This window comes from Nesoenas mayeri (assembly GCF_963082525.1).
Source record: "Nesoenas mayeri genome assembly, chromosome: 1".
Lineage (NCBI taxonomy): Eukaryota > Metazoa > Chordata > Aves > Columbiformes > Columbidae > Nesoenas > Nesoenas mayeri.
In genome coordinates this window covers 21,727,665-21,754,674 of record NC_137541.1, presented here as the reverse complement: position 1 = coordinate 21,754,674, position 27,010 = coordinate 21,727,665, and the positions used below count along the sequence as shown (strand labels likewise).

General features: G+C 42.9%; 1 protein-coding gene across 1 annotated transcript; it reads right to left on the bottom strand.

Moving 5' to 3' along the window:
* PANX2 (pannexin 2) lies at window positions 1–21,891 on the bottom strand (the record flags this gene model as incomplete). Its single annotated transcript, XM_080349637.1, has 3 exons — window positions 1–362; window positions 2,248–3,699; window positions 21,666–21,891. The coding sequence occupies 3 exons, from the start codon at window positions 21,889–21,891 to the stop codon at window positions 1–3; spliced, it is 2,040 nt and encodes a 679-aa protein (XP_080205763.1).
* Window positions 21,892–27,010: the final 5,119 nt, after the last annotated feature.

Sequence of the window (27,010 nt, the reverse complement as noted above, 5' to 3'; positions counted from 1 at the left end):
TCAGTACTCCACCGAGCTCACGATTGCCATTGGTTCATCAAATGTGGCCAACCTTATCTGCTTTGGGGTAGGGATGGAGAGAATTTCCCCCGTGTCAGGTGGCGAGTGGATACCATTGTCTACTGCGTTTGAAACTTCCTCCTCGTGATCCTCGTACAGTGTGTTGATGTGCAGCAAAGGGTGGGCTGGGTTGCAGTTCAGTGCAGGTGTCGGCTCGGGCTTGACCTGGTTCAGAGTCATACCGGTGGCAGCAGCAGTGGTGGCTATGTGGTTGTGGTTACATGTGACAAAAGCCCCGGCAGCAGGCACAGTTCTGCATGTCTCGGATGAGTACAGGATCTCGTTTGCAGGGTGAGGGGTGTCTAGAAGAAAACCAAAGAGCCAGTTAAAACAAACACAAGTCATCTCTCACCCTTCCAGTCCATTACACAGCAGTGTCCTGAACCAATAAAAGTCACTGGCAGTTTTGCCACTGATTTCAGTGGGAGCAGGAGTGGACCCAAAAATGAATTTTCTTGGGATGCTCTGAGAAATCCAACAGGACTGTTTCAAAACAACAGGGTGGTAAGCTCAGGGAAACAGGGCAAACAACAAATGCGTTTTGTAAATCTCGCTTTTTTACGCATGCTCATGCTTCCTTATGTGAATGGCACTTTCATAAAATGAACAGAAAAACAACAGAAAAGAACCTTTTATTCTCCTCTACAGTCTGGCAGGTGTTTTATATATGTTATGACTTAATGTTTTGACAAACATTATGAATGCTGAAATCCACAGAATGGAATACAAAAAGCACTGATATTTTCAATGGGAAAAAACAGTGGTTACACATTGTAAGCCACTTGTCTTTAGAAAGAACTCAGCAATTTGACATTAACTGATGTCTCTTTCCAGAAATTATAAGTGTACCTTACCTGATGGACTGCAATGTAGGTCTAACTCAAAAGCAAAGCTGAAAATTTTTAATGGGAATGGGGAATAACAAAGCCCCAAAACTACATTAATTATTTTTTGCCCTTAAAATATTCAAGCACTAATTTAGATGAAAGTAATTGAGACCAGAAAACCCCAGTAGTTTTGAGGAGTTGAAATCAGAGCAGGTGACTGGATAAGGAATGCTGTAGAATAGCTCACATGCACAGTGGGGAGTTGGAGGGCTCTAAGGAGCATAAGGATTTGGAAGTGACAGAAACTTTTATACCTCAAATCACTTCTTTGCTGGGCAGTGGGGTGACGGTAGCTGTCAGTCTGTCGAAGCCCAGAGGGAGGTCTTAGCTTGTAATGAGATGAGAGCCGTTGCTTTAAGTATGTACAAGTCTTTCTGTAACTTCAACTGCATTGTGCTTCTTTCTTATGTCAGTAGCTTACAAAAATAAACAAGAAGATACCTATCTGTCTATCAGTTTATCTACTGATCTATCACTTTTCTCTGTGCTCACATGGCTTTCCCCATCTTTCCAGTACCTAACAACTCTTGATACAATTGAAACACTCCTTTGAGGTAAGAAAGGGACGGGATTTCCAAGACACACACTGGGAACTGAGGCACAGAAAGACCATCTCCTGCAAGGCCACACAGGAGGGGAATGGCAGAAATCCTGAATCCCCAGCCAGCACCTACACTTCAGACCATCCATCTTCTGGTCCACATGAGACAAAGGGCAATTTAAAACATGTCTTGCATAAGGAACAGTGTCAATGATCCCAGTTGTGATTTCCCAGGTCACAAACACATGTCAACCCCTAAGAACTGGTAGTTAACGAGAATTTTTTCTACATGGAGCTTTAACTGCCATTAGAGCAGTTTTTCACACACTCCTAAGAAGTGGCTGTTACTGGTCAGAATCATGGCTTGTGAATTTCCATATGACTTGAAAATTAGGCAGGTTTAAGAAGTGCCAGGTGCTGGTAGAGCACAAAGGGTATTGTGAAGGCCAAACCCTTCTCATTTTCTTGGCAAGGCAAAACCACATTTGGAATTGTGAAAATCTGCTTACATTTGAAAAACTACCTGCACCAACAGCCTGCGGGCCATTTCATACCGCTCTACCTGTAATAATGCTTATCTTCCATATGACCGATAAAGAGAGAAAACCCCTGTTTCTGAGGCCTGCAAGCCCTAAGATTATTAGCTATCCCAAAATCTAGTAAGGTAGGTCAAACAGTTCAGATAAGCTTTTAGTTTTTGAATATCGCTACGCAAATGATGGTCTGTGGACCTGGTATGGGCATTATGGCATACTGTACCTTTGAGAGAGGAGGTAACGTGCACTACAACATTCTCTTCCTGGTTTAAAAATCCACCCTCTTGGCTTTTTGACGTAGGCATCGAGGGGAGGGCTTGAATCTCTGGCTTCGGTTTTTTGCTACTAAGTATATATGGATGAACATCCAAGGAAAAGTGCCTCGTGTGTTTTTTTTCACTGCTTGTGCTTGGGATGGCGTTTGGCTCAGGTTTATGAGTGGCCGATTGCTGTGAGGTTTTTGCAGCAGACTCTAACAAAGGAGCGATAAGGCTGTCTGTTGCTGTTTTTCTCCGCACAGGCTTCGGTTTTTCAGGTTTATGGTTTTCAACCTTCATAATGGCTAACTGTTCCTTGAAGGGCTGAGGAAGGGGATTGGTAGTCGGGATCCATTTCATCTTCTTCCTTGGTCTCTTAATGATGAGCTGCTCGTTGGCATCGATGTCTGCTGGATCAACACTTGGGTCTATCGTTTGGATCCCTGAGTCACGCATGGTTGGAGTGGCATCGTGATTGGACTGGGCCAACGCCGCAAGCAGCTGGCGTACCACATTGTCGTACATCAGATCGCTTTCATTTGTGATAAAATCCAGGCGGTTCAAAGATTTTATGTGGTCCCGATTCTCATTACAAAACATGGCCAAAATATTGATGTCACAAAACTGGGACTTCTGCCACTGTTTCTTGGTCTTTATTCCAACTTTGTTCAGTTTATCAAATATGAAGTTGGACTTACGAAATATGAAGAGGTGAATTAAGTTGATGAGGATTATCAAGTTCATGAAGCAGAGAAGAACGATATCCACACCAGCAATAATTCGCTGGAGCTGGACAGATGGCAGTTTGCAGTTCACTCTGATGTGCAATTTGGAGCTGCTCGTTTTGTCTGGAGGCTCTCCTAATGCACACGTGAACTCATTTTGCTTCTGTGTCGCATAGTAGGTAGATAAGTATGTAATTGGTATGATGCTTAAAAAGATGATGAACAAATGTCTCGCAAGATAAAGCTTAGCTAAAAAGTTACTTCGTCCTCTTCTTTCCAGGTATTTCTCAAACAAGTTCTGTTCAGGGCTTTTTTCCTTCTCTGCATTCTCAATGATTTCTCTCTTCTCTCTCTCGGTGATCCCTGGGCCTTTGGACTGAATCTGTTTCTCTATTTTTGGTGCCCGCCCTTCAGCTGCACGGTGGTAGCAGTTATCAATCTCCTGAAGCAAAAAATTAAGCTCTGAAGTCAGTCGGGTGGAGGCCAGAAATTCCCAGCCCAGAGCTGGAATGTACATTATCCCAGCAAAAGCCAGCAGTGCATAAGGTAGGAACTTATGCTCAAACAAGGAGGGCCAGTGGCTGGCATCAACTCCTGGCAAGGCATCTTTTAATTCTGTCCAACAATATCCTCTGGCATACAGGGCTTGATCGCGGGTGAAGTTGTGTGGTGTGTAACAGTATATTGGCTCCTCTGTATAACAGAGAGAAAAGTCACTGCTGTGCATTTAACCTACAAAAGGAGCTCTGGAAAATAAACATTTCAAATTATATCAATTTTATTTCACTGTATCTTTACATGACCATTAAGCTCTCCATGTCTCATAGACAGCCCAGCCTGAACACATCTTCACAAGCCTCCAGGCAAAACTATTCTCCTGGAAGTTTTAGAATGAACCTGAGCTAGAAATGTCAGCAAGAAATATGTATTTTGGTTTAATTATCTCTCTGAGAACAATATGCTAAGCAACTGTGACCTGAACTCTCTAAAGCTAAAAGACCAAATAACCACTATGCAGTAGTTGAGGATACTATGGGCAAATGCTGAAAGGCTCATTTAGGTGAAATTTAAGGTTCAACACAGCTAAATATTCTTCTAAATAGAAAAAAAAATTACATGTAGCTGAAGGCAATGTTTTTAATCCTTATTAACAAAGTCTACTCATTGGGATATGGTAGAAAAAATTGAAACTTAAGCCACAGAAGCATTCAGTCAGCTGTATCCCACCCAGCTAACACTCTTGAATTTCAGTGTGACTGCCCAGGATAGGATCTGGTGTGCTAACTGTATTTATCGCTGTGAAAATTTAATTCTACATTTGAAACTGTAACATTGTTTTTTATACAATGTGCAACTAAATGCCATATAGTATTGTGGAAGAAACAAATGCTGTGAATCAAGCAAGCAAACAGACAAAGTAATGGAAGAAAAAGTGTAGCAAGGATTACTAAATAGACAGACAGCGATGCAGATTTTCTTTCAGGACATGTTTAAGCCCCAGGCTGCTGGAGAGTGGAAGAGTTTATCAAAAGAAGTAACACCATACACTTGTCTATTTTAACTGTCCTTCCTAAGCATTTGCTTTTTGCCACCATCAGAGACAGGATATTGGGCTAAAAGGACTTCTGTCTTCACCCAGTTATGTTGTTATACAATTATATTTTTCTAGCAATACATTAAAGTAAGACAGAAAAACTTCTGAAAGCTGGAATAATATTAACTGTGCAAAGAACAACCAGTAGCAAAACACCCTCTTCAAAAAGGAAGCCCATAGTTTCATGTTTTGGCATGTAGAACAAAGGGAATATATTTTACAGGGTTCTGGTATACCTTTAAAAAACTTCCTAAAATGAGACCCATAGGAAGAAGGCATGTTTTCTTGAACTGAGAATCGCTCAAGAACACCAAGCTTGCAGTCTACAATTCAGATTGAGAACAGCTCACTGGAAGAGAGTGGTGGTACTGTTCTCTTAATCATACAAATAATGAAGAGAAAAACCAAAATATTATGTCATTTGATAACAATACAATATTAAAAACTAATAGGCAGGCAAAATTCCCTAACCCTTTTCATTTAACAGAGGACTCTTTACTTGACCACCTATTTCTCATGTGCAAGCAAGTCAAAAGCAGTTACTAGTTCTCTGGTAAAATGGTGAGGTGTAAACCTCTCCTGTGACCCACAGAGATCTACTTGCTGAGGACTGCACTAAAATTGTTTGGACTGTTTTCTAAAATACAACCAATTTAAAGAGAGCTACTAAAATAAATGATGCTACCCAAGATAGCATGTAAAGTGAGTAAGCCCTGCAAATTCTTTAAAATCACTTTTGAAGACAATTTAAAAAGATCTAACTTACTTCAGAGGAGATCTTAAAGCACTCAAATGTTACACAGCCTCCCATTTAGGCTATTTCTGTGTATTTACAGCTCTGTGTTACATGAAAAAATGCTCAGACTCTCTTGTTTTCAGTAATCACATGCCCTCCCAACTCTACCCATGAAGGGATGCATATAAAAAATTACAACTCTTACTATCAAAGTTTTACTGTATGATTTCCAAGGAGACAAAGTAGATTCCTATGTGAAAATGTTCCCATGGGAAAAAAAAAAAAGGCAAAGAAACATGGTGTGTTTCTCATAAGCAGAAATATTTTGAATTAAGTGTCCCTAAGCTCAGTAAAACCTGCCAATATGAAATCTGATTTCCTGTGACACACATGGGTTCCTTTCTCCTAGGTACCAACACCATGAATATTTGGGAAAACAGCAACAACTACTCATATGAATCATCTGTAAGGATTATTTTTGGATTCATGTATCAGTTACTACGACGAAATAAACTGTGAGCAGGTCTCTTCAGTTCTTTTCACTGAGACCTGAAAGCTAAGGTAACTTCTGCCAAAATTGTACATACACAACAACAATCAAATGCATGTTTATTTTATAAAATTAAAAAAAAAAAAAAAAAGTCTTAACATTTACATTTATGTTGGGCAGATCATTTAGAGACTAACTCTGCATGCTGTTCAGTGCCACTGCTTCAGTGAAAAAAACCTGAAGAGCTTCACAACTCCAGTTTCAATAGAGGCTACTTCAAAAATGGGGCTGCCTAGGCTGGTAAAGAAAGCGAGTATCAGTTTACATTTTTTAAACTGCTCCCATTACCTGGTAATTCATGAGACATCTCTGATTTATTCGGATAGCTGAGCATGGTGTTCCATTCTTATTTAACATTTTGTTAATTTATTGATGCTAGTCTAATATTTTCTTTGCATCTTTGTTAAGTTGGCATGACTTTCATTATAAGTCATGTAAATTCTAAGACCCTTCAGATAAAACCCAACTCTCAGTGAAGCCAGTGGAGTTTCTTATAACTGACTGAAGTCGGGGCAGTGGGGTTACAATGCAATTTTATTCAAACTGTATCTTCCAATATGATTGAGCCATACTCATCATAAGTGAATGCTACTAATTTTGGTAAAGTTACTTCATGGGGGAATTCAGCTTAACCTTCTCAGCACAGGAAAATGATTCAAAGCAAAAGGCTATTCTAGTTGTCGCCTGGAGGAACTTCTTTCTCTCCATTCACAAGCGGCTGCCAAGCAAGACGGCCATGGATTTGGGTTGGCTTTTGTCAATGCTCCTTCTAAGACAATGGCACCCACTTCACCTTGCATTCAGCCTGGCATTTAACACCACGAACCTGTTTGATCCCATCATAGTAGAGTAACCCCCTGTTTCTCCTCACTGCAATCCGTGTCAATCAGGAATAAATGAAAAAGAAAAGCACCATGTCAATAATTGATCATTTGTTATGAAATATGGCATTAGCTGGGTCTTAACATGCAGATCTGATGAGGATGGGGGAGTAACAAGTTGTTCTCACACACACAGCTCACTGTAGCCATAAGAGCCCTACTTAATGCAGTTTCAAGAAGGCACAACAGATTTATATTTTTATTTTATAGTATCCTCCTGATAGGTAAGTAGCACTAAAAACAAGGCTGTAAGAGTGTTAAAATCATAGCTCTGACACTAGATCATGTAATATAAAAACATATACTTGCTTTTAACTTTATATTCATAAATACACAAAGTTTCTACTCTTATTCTTATTTCACCCTGAAAAGCCTCAAGCAATTTAGCAAGCACTCCAGCCACCACGAAATGCAGCTTTTTCCCAAGACTCTGCAGTTTACTTGCGTATGGTGTAACTGCTCAATTGTGTGGGAAATGACAATAGAGTAAGATGCTGTAAGGAATTTTTTTTAAAAGCTTAGGGGCCATTATTATGGCTGAATGGGTTGGTTGTGTTCTCAATACTGTGTAGGCGTAAGCCCATAAATATAATCCATCCCTCCACTCTCCTGGACAGCTACATTCTTGTATGCCCAGAAGACAGAAACTCTTACCAAAAGTCAAGAGCAAGGTCTTCGTCTCCAAAAGAATGCCTTGCTGATTCCAAACAATAATGAAAATATGGGTCAGGGTGGACATGCACACATATGCATTCGTATCAAAGGCAAGAAAAAGAGTAAGATAACTAACCTGCCAATGTTATTGTTGGTTGGAATACTGAACTCAACTTTTTTGCATTAAATGTGATGTGCTTACTGCAAGATTTTTAGTTCTGATGCTCAGAGAAAAATCTCAGTAAGTTTGAAATCTGAATGTCTGACCTGAGTTCCACCTGCACAAATGTGTTAACCGCATACCAGACTACGAAGTTCAACACGGTTTCAGATTAAAAAACCACTAGGAATGTCTAAGAAAAAGTCCTGCCTTCAGTAATACTTACCCACATTCCTGGGAAATGTGCCTTTTGAATCATTTTTAAGAGACTAAATAACCCTGTGCCAACACTGTGCAGAAAGAATTACTACATTGGGAAAAAGTCCTTTATGTTAATATGTCATAAAGTATAATATACTTTACGTTACACCAACTTGAGTATAAAGATGCATACTGGGAAGCTTAGCTTCCTTTTTTTCGATGCTATTAGATGACCATAGGAGCAGTACACCAAATGTTTTCAACAGTCATACATAAACGCATTTTATTCTGCTCACTGTGCATGTAAGCAGCTTATAGAAGTCCACAAATTCAGTCTTATGGATAAGGTATGAGAGACATCTCACTATATTTTTTGGGCATGCAAAGAAGATTTAATAATCAATGCAGAATTGTAATAATTGATTATGTTATGCCATTTGAAAAATTTAAATACTTGACAGCTAAGTTTTTTCACATGCTTCATTCTGTACCATCTCACCCCATCAGTTTAAGTACTACTTAAATGGAGAAAAATGACTTGCAGAAAGTATTGTGGTACAAAGGTCACACTTCAGGGGAATGAAAGAGCGAACACGGTTGTGAGAAGATAGCCAGGGTAGGGAGAGGGATGAAGGGCTCTGCCCAAAAAACTCTTTACAAAGAACCTAAACAGTATGGAAAGGAGTGAAGGCAACAGGAGCCACCAAGTCTGCTGCCTGTTGGTAAAGGCTCCAAGGAATGCCTGTGGGCTTCCTGCAGGCACAGGCTTCCATTCCTGCTGCTCCCAGTTCAAGGTTAGACACCTCCTTTCAGTGGTTCCCCAACCTCCACAAACTTCAACATACATGCAACCACCCTCTTCAAGAGGCCCTGAGTTAAACACTGTCTGTCAGGCTGTAAGTGGTAGGGATGAAAATATGTTAGGTAAAAAAATCCTGCTTAATTTCACACAGGAAACATAATACTGTAAGTTCTGAAATTCCTCAAGCAAGAAGCTGGAGTGCTGAGGTTTGGGGCTAGAACCTCTGTGAAACTCCCCCCTGCAAAAATGAATCTCAGATCTGGAAACGGTGTTCCCAGTAGAAAAGCTGGAAGGAACCTCAAAAGTTAGCAAGTGCCATGCCCCACTCAAAGTAGGGGCAAGGTTGATTAGGCTGAAAACCTCTAAAGACAAGGACTACATAAGCTGTCTGTGCAACCTGCTCCCATGGTTGATTGCCCTCAAGGTAATCTGGTGGTTTTGTAGGTCATGTCCAGCAAGAACGGCACAAGTAATTTTTTTCACTTTTGAGAAACGGCCATTTCCAATAATGAATGCAATGGCCAGTTGCACTGGGAACGCATTAGGTAAAACATGGCTAGATGGCTACCATTGCAATGCCAGCGGCTAGAGCTCAGGCCCCAGCCCCGCACCTCAACTGAAGGAAGAGGTATCAACAGCACAGTTCACCAGGGAGGCTGTGTGTGTGTGTGTGTGCGTGTGCGTGTGCAAGCATATGGGTGCATATTTGCCTATCTATAAAATACAAACCTTGCAAAGAAAAAAGTGAGCTAGCATACAGGACGCAGAAATGACACTGTCAGGAAGACGCGGTGAGGCTGGCAGATACATCTCACTCTGCACTACCTTTGCAAATTTTTTATGTGTCTTCCTGGGAGACTGAATTGCATGTAACCCAAACACTCATTTGCCCCTTCAAAATAAAGATAACAATGCCAATCTCTCTGTCTTCAACACTGTAAAAAATTAAGAGCTACTCCTAAAAAGACTTCAGTGACTTCGTGTATTGGGCTGTTCCTTTGAATCCAACAGGATTGCTCACAGTGCATAACATTTGGCATGTGCATCGCTCTTTGAAGAACTGATACTGTAGAGGAGTCAATTTCAAGCTTTTAAAATATTATTATGAGCAAAAGTTATTTAAATAAATATGGATGACACATCTCTAATGCTTTTGGTTATTAAAAAGAAAGGAAAATACTAGTAATGTACAGTATATGCCACTATATAAAGGGGCAAATGACTTCACACCTACTGTATTCCCACTGAAAAAATGTATATTCACTCAAAGCTAAATATAAATCGTAATAATAAATTGTGTATGTCTCCTGTGACCTCTAGCTTTTAGAATTTACTCTGCAAAAAGAAAACACACCTCATTAATCTTCCAACTGAATTGTATGATTTTAGCATTCTAGTGCAATAATTCAGTAATGCAGAAGGAATAGCACAATTTTTTAACAGCAGACAGAAGAAAAAAAAAGATGTATCCCAGTTTTTAGAAGATAGAATTCAAAAAGTAAAGGAGATGAAAATTCTTGTGCTTGCTACGCAAAGGTAAACATGCTTCTTGTGCAAAAAACTCTCTGAGGATCAAGAAGTAAACATTAGCCTGACCACCATGGCCCTACAGTGGGCCCAGGCAGCAGAAGTGGTGCTCAGGTGCTGTTGGATCTCCCAGCTCCTGGACAAGCACCTAAACCCTCAGGCTGGAGACCTGAGTTAACCATCAGGTAAGTATGCTGGCAAGTATACTTACTGAGTTACGTATACTACAGACTCACCCTGGGCCTAGTGCTTCCTGGCAAGTGGCTTTCTGCCCTCTGAAGAGGGCTGCTAAATCATCCTCATGCTGATGCCCAACCTGCTTATGAAGAAAATCTAGCATTCCAGTCAAGTTCTCTGCAGCACTCCTTGTACAGTCCTCTCCACTTGACTCTAAGGAGGAATTCAGTGTTTAGGTAGAACCTCTGTATCTCCCTGCCCATCAGTTGCCAGAACACAAGTTTCTAACAGCCACGATAAATGAGAACTCCCTGAATTCAGCAATAAATGCCAGTATTTGACAAGGATAGCCCTTATTATACTGCTGTCCTTGCACTGCGTCACATACGTGCAAGCAGACACACATGCATCATTAATCTTGGGTTCTAAAAGGATTGCACAAGAAAGCAGGTAGCAAACTGTTTATTTTGAGAAACAGAAATAATTTATTTAGTAGTTTTTCAGCATTTTTTAAATGGAAAAGAAGAAATGTCCTGGATCCTCTTCTCTCTGGAAAAAAAGAACAAAAAACATTCATGTTACTGAAGCTGAAAATGTAGTCTAATGAAGTATAACATTATCTAAACTGTATATGTGTTTTTCATCTCGGTCACACAGTCCACTAGGATTATGTAACTCTCTACTTAAATGTGATTTTAACAAATGGTGGCTAATACTCAAATCAATTCACAGCCGAAGAAACAATTCCCTTAATTTAACAGGTTTATTTAAAGGGTATTTAAAGGTTAGAAATTCATACATGAGGATGGATTCCTGAAATTACTTTGGTGCATCAACTGTAGACATACATTCCTATTTAACTCACTGAGTTTACTCATATTAATAAGAAAACATTAATCAAACTAAGCCTTAACTTAGCAAGCTAATTATTAAGAATTATTACTTTTATCAAAACAAAAGGACAATACCTTTACCTTTCTTAGGGAATATTCTTTCCAAATCTGAATATAGGTTCCATGCCCATGAAGTCTTCCTAAGGTACAAATTTCTCCATGCTCAACAAGGTAAGGTATAGCCTTTTTTGCCCACTCTCTGAAACCACTTGTCCTGTTTAAGAAAAAAATCTTGAAAAGAAAGTCCCTAAAGAAATGAGACAGGAAACCACTGCTGCTATTAAGTTTTATGGGCCTATACTCTACAACAATTAGTCATAATGGGTGAGATGTTGATAAGCAGTTTCAAAGACTGACAGGTAAGGGTTCCCTACAGCAGTAACTGCAATGTAAGGGCAGCAGCAGGTGTCCCTGTATTTACAATTAAGGGTTTTTTTCCTTGCAAGACTGCTGCTTGAACTGCATATATTTTGGATCTGCAGAATCAGTAAATTAGTAATGCATTTTCCTACTGTATAGATAAATTTAGAGAACTATATTCTCTGTATGTAATAAACATTGGCTCTTCTAAAATTAGCTGGTATGCTGAAGTTCACCTACCAGCAATCTGAGGCTTAAAGATTTGTAATGCCTGCCCGGGTTATTCAGGAGACAAGGATATAATACCTACTCCTGCCTGGATGATATGTTGGAAGTCTGTTGGAGGTTATTCCAGAAATGGCAACAGTTATGTAGTAGGTGCAGAAACACCTAAATGAAATCCCCTAAATTGCTCCTACAGAGGAATGTTTCCTCAATAGTGAGTTACCACCACTGTGTGATGGCCATGCGGTGTGGTGCCATTGGAAAGGGCTTATTCATAGTGACCGCACTGTTTGACATCACCAGAAGCATTTCTTCCTGTGCTCAAGAGAGGTCTGTGAGAACACAGAAAACACCTGGAAGGAAATTACAATGCTTGTATTTGTACATAGAGGTGTGTTTCTGTATTATAATGTTTCTTTGTATTATGTTAATATTTGAGGGAAGGTTAGATCTGAATTTAAAATGATGTATTAATCAAAATACAGTTAATGAAATTTGGCCATGCAGACAGTCCTAAAAAAGAGATCTGAATAACATTTACTTCTAAATGTAGTGCTTACATGAGGAGGTGAGTTGGATTTTGGTGATGTACAGATCTTCTGAATTAATGTTTTCCAAAGATCAAAAAAAAAATGTTGGCAGTTAAAAAATTCCCCTCTAGAGATGGAACCCCACAGCAACTGCATAAGCACTCAGACACTATGATAATGTGGACTAGAGTAACACCTAAAGTAAACTGCAAGAACATGTAAATGCCAAAGTGAAATGAATTATGAAAATTCAGTGAAACTGATAAAACATAGATAAGGGTGGCCCCTTAAGTCCAGAGTCAAGTGCAAAATACAAACACAAGAAGCAACAGGAACCAGCAGGTCTGTTCTACTGCTTTATTGTTATTTAATGACTAGAAATTAAAAAGATGCCTTGTATTAAGTACTTTTTGGCATTAACATAGCATCCAGAAAATTTCATATTGAAAAGAGAAGAAAAATGCCAATATTTAGCTCATTAAGGTAATTATGTTATTTTAATAATATAGTATTTAGAAGGCAGAGATGGCTGGTCTACTGCGTTTTGGAAAACTGATTCCTCCATGAAGTTTGGTAAAGTGTCAGAACTGTTCTGATCTATCACAACAGAGACAGGAGAATCAGCCTACCGAGGTTCCCAGGGGCTCTGCCAGGTCCAGTGTGGAGGTCTGCCCTCCTGAACAGGTCGTGGATCCCACAGAAGATAAGGCACCTCACCCTCGAAATGCTGAAATAATTACTTCAGCATTATTATCAAAATGCTACAAAAATAGTCACTGAGTGAGATCTAAGCTGCAAAAAACACACCACGCATCTTAGCACTGGCTGCATTGCCGCTCTGGTAACTGCATGACAGGTATGGTGCCAGCGAAGAAAAGCAAACAAATCCCCAAAGCTTGCTCTTGTAATGAACTGCTGTGTTTCCCAGTTCAAATGCAAGACTATAATATAGGCCTGGGACAAAACCCTGGTGATGGAAATATCTGCACTGATTTCGGTGTTTTTCTAAGAATAAATCCTGTATCACGGGAAACAAACGGAACCTTCTACAAGAATCATGCCAGTCTACTGCAAAATTATTCAGCTTTTGTAATTACACACGTACACCTACTGAAGGTGCCCACTGCAGTAATTTTTAATGCTGACAGAACCCAAGGAGCTCAGTGATGATCTGGATTCTTTTTGAAGAGTTTTGCAGTTCTAAGAAACAGTAAAAACTTAGATTTCTTCTAGATCATGGATGCATAATTTCTATCCCATTTATGGAGAAATAAAGCTTCAAAATACTTCAGGGTAGCTTTGAAAAAGAGTCTTGACCTTACTATTATTTATTCACAAGGTTCCCTCTTGACTACCATCAATGAGTTAAGTAGCTCAAACAAAGATATTTTTGACCATCTGTTCAAATTGTTGTTATCTGAAAACATGTACTAAGCTAAATCTCATCCACGTTTTAGACCTCTTCACACACATGACACTTGGGAAGATGAAGGATTTAATAGTGCAAACAGGGTCATTAAACTTCATATGAAAAAAGGATGATGTGTATGTGTCAATGAAGTTTGAGAAATGGAATTCATGACAGAAGAATATCTGTAGCCGCGAGGAACTGCAGTGGAATGATTACATGCAAGGCTCATGCACCGCCTCAAGATTACCTTTCTGTTTAACATTCAACTGTGTAACTGCAAATCTTTACATGACCAAAACTCATGGAAAGCCAGCTCACATATCTTGGGTGCACCTTGTGTGTGTGAACGGCCCTTACCCACTGGGAAAAATTCCATCAAGAAGTGCAAACAGCCAGTGGCTGAACTGCAGCCAGCCTGTGGTTGCTTGTACTATTTCAGTTCTTTTTGGAAAGACATGGCTGGAAAGCACTTAAACACAAGTGGTACTGAGACACTCCTTAAATTCTTTTATCACGGCTAATACCACCTCAGAACAAATTTCCGCACTGGTGTTGTCATGTACATAAAGCAATCTGGCCCTGTACTCTTAGCAGCAACAATAAACACTTGGAAAAACATCATCTTCACTTTCTTACTGTATGTAGCTTTAAGTGCAGTTAAAAAGAAAAAATGGAAAAGAAGCTCAAAAGCCATCTAATACGTAAATCATGTAAGTGAGCATGTGTAAATAGGCTGCCCACAACTTGAAACAGAAATATAAAATAGAAAAGCTGACCAGAAATACAAAATAAAACTCTATCTTATTATAAAGAAATCTTCAACATATACCGTTTCAAACATACTGTAGGGTGAAATGCATAAAAACACATTGAATTCACGCATATAACCGTACTACACAGTGAAGTAAGCATTGCTTATGCAAAATGATTACAGATCAGAAAACATAAAAACTTGAACTGACCCTTCAGTCATTTCACTTACTGTCTCCTTCCATTACTTCCTCATGAGAATTTTCTAGCTGAAGAGTGGTAGAGGTCTGAGCTACGTAACTGCTAAGAGACATAGAAATACAGTATTTATGAGCAACTCTTTGGTATTTTGTAGGTACTGCTTTACAAACCTAGCAAAAAAAAAAATAAAGAATGTCAAAGCTTGGCTTTTGACTGAAGTATAAAAATCAGCTGGATGACTGTTTTGCTTTATTTTAATAATGTATTGGTATTTAACAGCTTCGGAGGGAAAAGCAAACATGACTGCAATACAGACAGAATAATTCACTGTGAATAGAAAGCATGAGGCACTATACAAGAGGGATATGACTTGGTAATCCCTGTAATCTGCCACATCAGTCCTAAAGCTTTTGGAAGTTTGGAAATCAAAATATTTCAATATCCTGAAGGTAACACATAACAGAAACAGCAACATATTCTCCTTTGGGGCCCACCACCCTTTGGTCCATTACACAGAGAACCTTCCAAAGACACTACTGATAGTGCTGCTACTGAACATAGCGCAACACTGAACCACTGTACTCAAACCACTTAGTAAAAACATCAAGCAACACAAACTAAGCAGCACATCATGAAAGCCAAGTATCTCCATCTGCTGGACTGTACAACAGTGTCTTGAAAGTTCAGCAAATGCCATAAGATATTTCACTACAAAAGGCTGCTGCCCACTGCCAGCAGCATCATTGCCACTCACAGAGGTAAAATATAGCACTTGCCAGTGAGGACCAGTATTAAGTACTCAAGAGCACCCTACTTTTAGCTGAGGTCTCTGTGTACTCGTTCCATGGTAAAAACTGGAAGGGGAAAGGATGAAAAACACATGAAACACCAAACAGACTCAAACTGATAACAAATGTTGCAGTCTAATAACATTCTGCATTCAGTGCATTTTAGAAAGGAAATGAAAATGGAAAGGTGGTGCATTAAAGGACCGATTCCTTTTTATCTGGATGCATACCTTCCCAGACTGACCACGCCTTGATAGGAGATACTGAAACATCACCACTAAAAACAACTGCAGAAGGTTAACACAGACTGTAGCTGGACTAGAACTACGTATCTTAAAGCCTTGCCTAATAACTTTTAATTAAAGTTTTGTGGTTTACCATTTTTTTCACTACATATTAACCTAAGGGTAGTCTGCTTCAACACGAAATCACTTTAAATACGTTATTCAAAAATAAGTAAATGAAAAATACAAAGAACACCAAACCCTTTACTATGGGAAAGGGAACAATCCGGCAGGCTCCAACACAGGTAAAATGGAAGGACGAAAGCAACAACCTATACTTACAGGCTTACAATTTGCTTCTCCACCAGCTTTTTCCTGGTATAGTCACCTACTCCTGCACTGGGATAGGGCAGTACTACCATATTTGAACTCTCCGTTTATATTGGTTGCATTTTACTTCTAGTTTGCCTAGGAATAACTAACTGTTCAAGCTGCTAGGGAATGGAAGTTAGGCTTCTATATCTTCAGGTATGAGAAAACAAACCTTTAGCAAGTCAAATATAAGCAGACCTTTGCAAATCACCGCCTATACATTTGCATGAGTGCTCCAGCAGATGCCCAATAACATTTAGGGTATAATTGGGGTCATGCCCCTGTTCTGACAGAAATTCAAACACATTGGTAGTCATATTTAAATAATAATTAAAAAAATCTTATCTTTAAAGCAGTATTTTCCAAATGAAAACAGAGCAAACCGAAATAAGTTCCCTTGGGAGTACCAGCTGTGGCACTGTTATTCTCAATGAGGTTTCCTTTAGCCTGTGCCAGCTTCTGTTGGCACCTTCACCACGGCTGAGAGCTCCATGACTCCAGAAAACCAATTACACTTAAATATAGATACATCCACTGGGCAAGAGAAACACACCTTCAAAACTTTCCCTTTTATCTTCCAGGCAAATATATGCTGGCCCTTAAATACAGGATGTCCCGGGTTTATGTGAAGTCTGTTCTTGGGTGAATTCTAGAAAGAAAACCAATAATCTTTCTTCTCTTGTGGGTGCTTGTGTGCAGTTTCTTTATGTGGGGTAGCTATTGCTCCTAAATGACTTTATGATTAACTTATGCCCAGTAAAAATATGTCACATGGATTTATTTTAAATAACTTTCTAGGGCTGTCCTTTCTGGAGTCCCACTGGTTTGCTTGAAAAACATTAAAGGAGAATTGGGAGACTCAGAAATGATAATGTAAGAGGTCATCTGAGTGACTTTTTTTACTCTTACGAAAGAAAGTTTGGGAAATGCAAAGAAAGGCTGTATGCATTTCTCTGAAGAGGGGCCAGTGCAAGAATTGTATCTTACTTCAGAGTAAAGCCCTATCCCCACTGAAATCAATAGTCAAACTCTTACTGACTCCTTTGCAACCTGAATTGAACTCTCAGGAGCACAACCAACTGATGTGTATGTCCCATGCCTTCCCTCTGCAGAGAGCTCAATCTCACCAAAATGCACTGGCATCTAGTAGTGAAATTTAGAAAAAAAATTATCTCCAAATAAATTTTGGTTATGTGACAGATTCATTTCTAGGGCAAAAGGATGACAGCCCATTTTTCCACATTGAGTCAGACTGTGAGGACACTGTAAGCATCCACGGCTGCATAACAAAGAACACGGCCAGCAGGTCGAGGGAGGTGATTCTACCTCTCTATCCTCATGAGACCCCACCTGGAGTACTGCATCCAGCTCTGCAGTCCCCAGTATGAGAATGATCTGCTAGCAAGAGTCTAGAGGAGGCCACAAAAATGGTCAGAAGTCTGAAGCACCTCTCCTGTGAAGACAGGCTGAGAAGATCAGGGTTGTTCAGCCTGGCAAAGAGAAGGCTCTGGGGAAACCTTACAGCTGCCTTCCAGTACCTAAAGGGGCCTTATAAGAAAGATGGAGAGATACATTTTACCAGGCCCCATAGTTAAGAGGACATGGGGCAATGGCTTTAAACTGAAAGAGGGTAGCTTTAGATTGGACATAAGGAAGAAATTATTTACCATGAGGGTGGTGAGACACTGGGACAGGCTGCCCAGAGAAATTGTAGATGTCCCATTCCTTGAAGTGTTCAAGGCCAGGCTGGATGGGGCTGTGAGCAACCTGGTCTAGTGGAAGGTGTCCCTGCTCATGGCAGGGGGGTTGGACTAGATGATTTTCAAAGGTCTCTTCCAACCCAAATCATTCTATGATACACATAATAGAAGAAAAGCCCAGTACCTCATTTAAAGCCTTTTGTAACACACTAAGTTCAACTGGATTCTGATTTATTCAGAAAATCTGCATAACACCTGCTAAACAATTATGTCTTGCCTTTTATGGTACTGAAACTGTAATTTGTAATTTAATTTCTCAGAAGTGATGTAAAGATCAGAATATGAGGACAAACAAATCACTTACATGAATAGCAAATGCATTAACCTAAACAACGACTTTGTCCATGGCACTAAACCAACATAATTAACTAAATAACTTTATCTCCACCCACAGGCAAAATTCAGTATGCAATATATTATATTACAGACATAATGATTTTTAAAGTGGTTAATTATAATATTTTAAATAAATAACACACACTTCTCAGTCTTGTGTTGTGGAGCTGAACTCTGCTTTCGTGTGTGCTCCAGGCTTCCTGGGATGCCGAGGTGCCTTCTGCACAGCCCGGGGCGGAACAGCCATGCTGCTCAGCCCAGCAGCTCTCGCTGCACTTGCACTGGACTGAACAGTTGCTGTTGACTAGCTTTAAGCTACGCTTGATCCCACGCAGATCAACTCAAAGGCAGATGAGAGAGTACACAGGTTTTTATCTCCTCTGTGCACTAATCATGCAGACTCATCCAATCCAGAGCAAAAAGTTTTGTGAGAAGCCACTGCTTTTTGATCGCTACACTTTTATGTCTCCAGTGCACACAGCTTTGTTTCAACAGCTTTACCAACACTGATTAAATAAAATGGGATAGAGTCCAGAAAAGGGGACTGTTCTCAGTTTATGGGCGTGATGGTAGCCTTCCATGGGTCACACTAGATATCATTAATAGAATTCAGAATGATAAGCATCAGTTTTTATTTCCTATTCTCATGCAGTAACTGATGCACGTAAGGGCCCAAAGCAAAGGTTGAGAAGCTACTATGATATTCACAGCCAAGGAGGTTGCAGGAACCTTATTCAATTTTGTCAGCAAAATTTGCACTTTCATACATATTATTTAAATTGCACACAAGGAGCAGTATCCAAAGGAAGCAAACAGATTTTTTTAAAGATCAATGGCAGTGTATGGGTGAAACATAACTGCAGAACCAGTAATAAGTGTGCACCCAGCTGGACTATTGTTATTACCATTGTCAGTGTCTCTGTGTATGGGAACATAGTGGAAGATTTGGCGAGGAGATTAGTTAAATGTAAATACCCTGAAGTGACTTGCACCTGTCTGTAGAAAAAGCACATACATCACACTAATTGTTTTACTGACCTTGTGTGCTTGATGAGTAGAACCTCTGTGTTAGGTAACATAGGCCTGTGAGAAACTCTAGACACCTTATCGCTATGTCTGAGATTCCTGCTTTGTTGTGAGAAGGAGCAGGAGGCTGTGCCTGCCTGAAGCCTTGACATACAGGTGAGCTCAGCAGGCCCAGGGATCTTCCAGCAGGGCTGAACTGACCAGCGCCTGCGTCCCCGCTTGTGTCACCTCTGCCTGGGAGCTCAGGTGCGACTTCGGAGATCCCCCAGTAGAGAGGTAACTAAAATAAAACCTGCAATGCATTCGTGGCCTCTGGCTCTTCTTGTGACGTGCCTGCGTATGTGTACACACTCTGGACAAGCTTGAGGTAGTAAAGAAGTCTGAGCACACACTGTTTTGGTAACAGAGTAACACCTGATTCATGTCACATTAAGAGTTTTGCTCTTGAACTTTAGAAGCAGAATTGAATCCACTAATCCTGAGCTCTTCAACTCCACTCCAAAGCCAAAACTATTTAGTTTCATCAGATCCTTACAACATTTCTATACAATTTCCTGTATCTTCACTTTTTTTTCCTTCTAATTTTTCTAACTGCAGACCATATGAACAATCACATGACATCACATGACAGCAAAGTGGTGTCCCACATTTTTCCAAAGACATAGGGGTGTTTTTTGAGTTGCCTTGTAAGCTTTGTCCTGGCAGGACAAAATAGCTTACTGTCCTATATCTTACTGGGTCAAAGGAGCATATATGATCTGTCAGCAGTCACGAAGGATACTACTTTGGGTCCTTCTGAAAAACAAATTTGGAACACAACCATCAGCCTAGAGAATAGTCTTCCACAGCCATAAACTCAAATGCAGAAATTGAGTAGATTCCCTCTCTTACACATACCTGTGTGGACCACAGTTCACACTTGCAGAGGGACATCCACTGTATTAATCTGAGTGTCTTAGACTTGAGGCTTCCTCCACAATCTGCGGTCTCAGAGGATTTGTTCATATAGAACAAATCACTGCTGCCTGCACAAGCAGTGAGTCAAAGGACTTTTGCTGGGAAGCTCACGCCATGTAAAGGAACACACATGAAGGGGCACAACCTTTCCTGCAACCAAGGTTATCTTCAGGCCTGCTGAGGTTCAAACTTGTACATCCCAAACAGTATGAAGGTACACATATAAGTATGCACTCTTGTGAGCTTCTGTAGGATTGTCTTTTTATGTTTGCTTTTCTTCAAACCAAATAGAGGAAAGGATGCCCAAAGGTTTGCATTCTACAGAGGATCACCAAAGGTGACCTTGAATCCTGCCTTCCAGTCGCAATGAAGAGATGCCCTGAAACATGGTCTCTTTGAGAAAACTCCAGATGACCACACAAAAAATGAGGCTCTTCTCATTAACTGGGGCTGTCTTGCTCTATATAATGGTATTTTTCAAAAACTAAGGTAGTTTGAAAAAGTTTAGACTATAATTCAGAAATATCTCAATACTCCATTTGCAAGCAGCTCTTGCAAATTTTACCTCATAAAAATCCCAAGTTTTATGGGTACGCAAGTGCTAGAAGTCAATCCCAAAGCAGTGTGCAAAGCAAGAGCCTGATTCTGGTGTGTTTAGACTGACTGAATACAGCCAGTTCCCACCAGCCTCACAAGCTACAGATCGCCAGATCAGTCCTGTATATTAAAGCACTAACAATTTCATGTGAATCTTCAGTGTGGAGCTTCAAGGGACCTTAAAAGCAGGCATGCACTGGCAGCTACACTCATCAAGCTTATACTTCAGAAAGTAAAACAATGGTTGCACATGTGCTAATGGCCTGAAAGGTGTCCTAACAGTTTACTGAGTCAGTAATTTTCAAGGCTCATTAACACTTGACCTTCCTAGACTGGAAGGACACTGCCCTGCTGGTGATGGGCAATCAAGCCAGGCTTTTAAAACTCTTACTGGTTGTATACATAGGCCCTTCACTGAAACCCATACCAGTGATTTCCACTATCACAATATGGCAAAGCATAGTGTGCCTGTGTCCCCATACATTGTCTCAGTCTCCATGAAGGCACCTGCCTCTCCCTAGCTGGAGACACCTGAATTAACATCAGGACAAACGCCTGGAAGTCAGTCAGGGTCCAGCTCAGGACGTGTCCAGGATGCACCTCAAGGAGCAGAAAGCCGCACCCCGTGTCATCCACGGTAGCTCTCAGCTGCTGCGGGGCAGCGCAGCCTTCCCCGCGCCACCCTGCCTGCCGGCCAGCGCCCCGGGGCTGCGCGTCGAGCGGGGGCAGCAGGCTCCGCTCCCCACCGCCGGGAAAGGCGCTTCCCCGCCCGCCAGGCGAGCGGCAGCGGCCGCCCCTCAGCGCTGGTGCCCGTTGGGGAGCGGCCGCTGCGCGATGCGGCTGCCCCCGCCCGCCCAGGCGGGAAGGTGAGGGGCGGCGGCCGCCCCGTCAGCGCCAGCGGCCCCGCCCGCCCGCCCCGCCCGCTGCGGGCATCCCGCCGCCCTTACCGGCGAAGTTCTTGGTGAAGACGAGGGTGACGAGGAGGATGGGGATGAGGACAGTGCCGATGGTGACCACGCGGTCGAAGGGCAGTTCCAGCTTCAGCTGGAGGAGCAGAGCCGCCAGCGCGCCCGCCTTGTCATCCTGCTGCCCCGGCAGGATGAGCTCCTTCAGCTTCTCGCCCGCCAGCAGCGCGGTGGCCATGTCGGGGTGGTTATCGATGATGTGTTGCATAAGCGGCGGCGGCGGGCGGCCTCACGCCGCCGGGCCTCCCCGGAGACGGGCGGCGCGCTGCGGCGGGCCTGCGGGGACAACACCGACAGTGGTCACGGCGGGGCCCCGGTCGCGCTCCTCCGCCGCAGCTGCACCATGTTTGGGCCGGCGGGACGCTGACCCTGCGCGCCCTGCGCTACCCCCGGCCTCCCGCCGGGCCCTGCGCGCAGCTCCCCCGCCGACAGCCCCGCAGGGGCATCTCCGGCCCGCCCCCCGCAGCCCTGGGGAGAGCGGGGCAAACGCGCCGGAATAACGATGCAGCCGGGCAACCGCAAGCCCAGCGGCAGCTGTGCGGCGGCAGGCAGCCTCCCCCTCCCAGAGCCGTGCAGAGAAATGTCACGAGAGGCGGGCGACGAGAGCTGCCCGGTGACAGCTCTGCAATTAAACGCTGCCTCCGCTTTGCAGTTCATGCGGTACAATAGCGGTGAAGCAGCCATGCAACGAGACAGAGCGGAGCTGCCTCTGACAGCGCTGCAGACAAGGAACAGGGCATTTACCTGGCAGCTTCGGTTCCCTCCGTTCCCAGGGGATGGTGAGCAAAACCGACGAATTGTAAATAACAGCGGGAGCCGCAAATAAACTTACACTAGACCTTTCTGCCGGAAAAAAGGTCCCTGCACCTCCACACGTAATAAAATCGCTCCGGAGTCGGAGCGGGAGGCGAATGATGTGTCGATGCTTGTTATTGCAGCGGGTAGTCGGCGCTTGCATGGAAACGCCCGCCTGCACCGAGCAGCAGTAACCTGCACAGCAATTCAGGAAGGGGCTTGCAGCAGCCGTGCGGAGGAGGCGAGAGCAGCGCCGGGACGCGCGGCCAGCGCGCAGCTGCCCGTCCAGGCTTTGGGGCGCACAGCCGGAGCCGCCGAGCCGGCAGCAGCAGCCGCAGCGGGCGGCCGGGGCGGGCACGAGACATGCGAGGCTGCCGCGTGCAACACGTTGCGGCGCCGGCCCCGGGCGGCGGCGGCCGCGTCCCTGCAGGAGCCGCCGCGCGGCGACAGCGCGCATGCGCCAAGCGGCTCTGGGGGCGCGCGGGGCCGCTCGCTGAGGGGCGGGCGGGGGCCAGAGGAGGGTCCGGTGCGACCGCGGGCAGCGGGGTCGGGGGGCACCGGCAGGAGGAGGCCCGAGCTCCACTCCGCTTCGCCTCGGCCGCTCCGCAGCGCGCACAGGGGAGCTCAGGCCCGCGTGCGATGGCGCTTCCCGCAGCCCAGTGGTTTGTGAGGGTGGGTAGCGGCGGGGAAGGGGCGACTCACACCCTGCTCTGAGGGTCTCGAGCCTGCGGGCATGTCAGGCTTTAGGTGCTCCCGTTGTAAACCCTTCCAGCTGGTTTGTTTTTAAAGCTTATGTGGGGTTAGTCACGCCTGATAAAACAGCCCAAGGGTACAGAGCTTGCCAGAACACAGAGGGCAGCTTTCAGCTTGGCTCAGGCTTCTGTCTTCACAGAGGGGACCAGACCGTGCTGTCCGTCTCTGGAATGCAGAACACACTATCGCTCTCTGGGCATAAGCGGGACCACACAGCATCAGAGGACATACGTGCTGCATCACAGCCAGCATCTGCGGCATTCCCACAAAAACTCCAGGTCGTGGTTCCTCCTTCTCAAGTTGTTTATGGATTTTATATTTAGCAGTACTTAGATGAAAAACAGAGATAGGCTTAAACAAATATCGCTGACATTTCTTTCTCTCAAACATTTTGCAGTTGTCATCTGCAACACAGCATGAGTAAAGCAGGGGTTTTAATCTTTGCCTTGAAACTTCCCTTTCTCCAGTCACTGTGAACAATGTGATGGTCCTGCTTGTTATTCAAGTTCAATATTGAGTGCAAGCTTTAAATAATACTTCTTGGCAGGGGTCCTTCCATCCAGGGAGGGATGTAATGAGCAAGGCAAGAGGGATGTCCTGATGGCGACAGCCCTGATGGGGCTCCATTCAACAGGCACAAAGCTGTCAGTGCCGCATGTTCCTGAAGAGCACTGAGGATGAGAAGGCAAGAGAGCCTGTACCTGAAGCTGTCACCATCATTTGTGTCATTTTCCCTGCTTCTCGCCCTCAATAGGCTCTGTGGCTCTATTGGTGCTCTGGAAGGACTAACACGCAGTATCTGCCTCATGGGCAGAGGACAGGGAGAAAAGGTACCAACTTCTCACCCCCTTCTCCTGTTACAGTGGGCAGTTGTGATGCAGCGCAGCAGAGTTTGTGGTCACCAGCTGATCCCAGGCAGGAGAGTCTGCAGGGCAAGGCAGGAGGCAGAGCAGTGTGGAGCCTGGTGTGGTGAACTGGGGAACGGAGCACAGCCTGTGTCCTTCCCACATGCAAGGAGAGGGGGGATGGTTGCTTGTTTAGGCCTCAAGCCTCCTGACAAACTCTCCAAATCCCCGTGAAGCTCCTGCACGACAGCTTTTACTGCCTGCAGTGAGGGATGGATGCACTGGGTTCTCTTGCCATAGCTATATTTGGGCTATACATATATTTTATCAGCCCCTAACATACAGACTTTCCATTCTAACAACAAACAACTGGAACTCCTTATGCCAGAGGGATGATATTAAGCAAGGTGGGCTGAGAACCTGAGGCAGTACAGCTAATCTTCTGCAAAACTTTTGCTCAAACTCAACACCCTGATCGTTTCACCATGCTTTTCTCTGCTGTTGAGAATCTTGACCTGATCATTGAGAATCTTGCTGAAAGACCATTTTCCTAATGGTCTCACTGTCATCTCCTTTTTGAATCTGATTTTGCTTGTTCAGTTAACTTAATTCAAAACAAACTGCTTGCTTTTTGCTTTTAGAGTCTTCTATGTTTTTTCTCCTCCTATCTTCCCCTGCCTAAGCCCTTACCACTTGTCTGCTATTTAGATGCTGACTCTAGGTGCTTCCTCGTGTTTTCCCACGAGGAAATAATGCCAGCTTCTAGTAACCATTTCTGAGGAAGCTCAGTGTAAACATCTGCAAACTTTAAGAGCATAGGAGCAGCCACAGCATCTTTTGTTAAGGAATTCTACAGGCTTACAACCTGTTGTATCAAATCCACCTTGTTCTGTTTGTTTCAAACATAGTTTAATTTGATAGGCCCTAGTTATGGGAAGGTATTTGGATCGATGCCTATCTATCTTTTCCATGATACATATGCTTTTCTAAATATGTATTCTATCTTCTCCTTAAATTATATCTAGTTCCACATTTAATATGCAAGGAGTCCTGCTGGCACAGAAAAATAACCATAAATCAGACACTCAGTTTTTAAAATAAATATGGCATCCATGAATAATTTAAGTTTATCTTTTGAAGGTTACTTCATTATGATACCATTATTCAGTTTAATCATATTGATTTTGTAATCTTACTTGGCAAGATTATGTCTGTATAGCAAGCTGAAGAGACAGTAAAGATAGAATAGTGCTGTCAAACTAAAATGTGGGCAAACAGAAACCTGTAGTAGGGCCTTGGCACATGGAAAATTACTGTCATAATTTATAGACGAACACCATAGCCAAGTTTCTCAACAATAACATGCTGGCATGTTAATCTGGACAATAATCAGGCTGTGATAATAATCCTGTGCTCATAAATATTTCACAGCTTGCTGGTAAGGTCAGAAATTGATTTACAGATCAAAGTGGAAAGTCATGTGAATGAATTCTAATTAATACTAACAAAAGATCAAAACAGGAGTATTATTTTTAGACAATGTGAATAAATAATTTTGTATTATATATAATATATTGATTCTTGAAGGTCAAGTGCAGCTTTTAAAAATCTTGTTTTCTGAACTTCTGAAATGTAAAAATAAATGAGTAAAAGTGAGAAAATGATTGCAAATTCTGGTAGGAAGACCCATAGCCTCTATAATTTGCCTTATAAGCAGAGGGTACACTACCTCTAGATGCAGGGTGAGATTTATCTATTCAAACATAAAGGCATCTGAGCTGGATATTGCAGAGCGCTATTCCTGAATTGTGTAGGAGGAGAAATAACGAAATGTAATGGTGCAGTTCATGTGACCAAATGCAGATGTCTTCTTCAAAATGAGATGAATCATTTCCACATTGTAGGTGTCCGGAGTTTACACATGAATCCCACTCACTGTCTTTTCTATTACAGCTTGCCCAAGCTTAGCCATTTCCCCAAGGGCAACTCTGTGCTGTCCTTGTCCTTAGTCAGTTCCCAGTCACTTGGGAGTTGCTGCCTTTTAATCTGGTGGTTTTAACATCAGTCATGCTACTGTGAATCCTCATGCAATCCCCCAGGATATCTTTATGGAAAAGATGCAGCTTCCCTGATAACATTGGCGAGGAGCAGAAGGACTGGGAAGTAGCAGGGGGGCATTTCTTGCCTTCAGCTGAGGCTGTGATCCCTGCAGCCTTTACCCCACCAGACCACCTAGAGGACCCTACTGCCCACTGAGCAGTGGCAGCAGGGCAGTGTGACCCTCCGTGCAGACCAGCTACTCCCGTGGCTGCACAGATGCTCTCACTGGGCTGGCTTTGCAGTCAGTGCAGCCACAGCTCTGCAGGCACTGCAGTCTGTCTGTGTGAGCAGCAGTTGTTACTTTGGTGAGAACGTCGTGCCTTTGCTGATGCACCCAGCAAGACGAGGCTGTATAGGGTTGCCAATGGGAACTGGCAGATGGCAGCGGGCTATGACAGTGAGTCTTAGCGTTGAGGTGAGGGTTTTGGCAGTAAAGTGAAGTGAGATGCCAGATGATAGTGAAAAGTGGTGACTGGCAATGCAGCCTGGCTGTGGTTGCTGGTACCAAGATGTGGCTTTGGCAGTAAGAGGAGGCTCTGTGCTCCCTGTCAAGGAAAAGTTACTCTTAACAGAAAGATGTGATGCTGTTGGTGACATTGGTGAAGTGTTGTTTGCAGCAACGCACATCTTCTTGCTAATGGAACTCTTCTGGGATGGTTTAGAATAGAATAGACTATTTCGGTTGGAAGGGACCTACAATGTTCATCTAGTCCAACTGCCTGACCAAATCAGGGCTGACCAAAAGTTAAAGCGTGTTATTTAAGGGCATTGTCCAAATGCCTCTTCAACAGTGTCAGGCTTGGGGCATTGATCCCCTCTCTAGGAAGCCTGTTC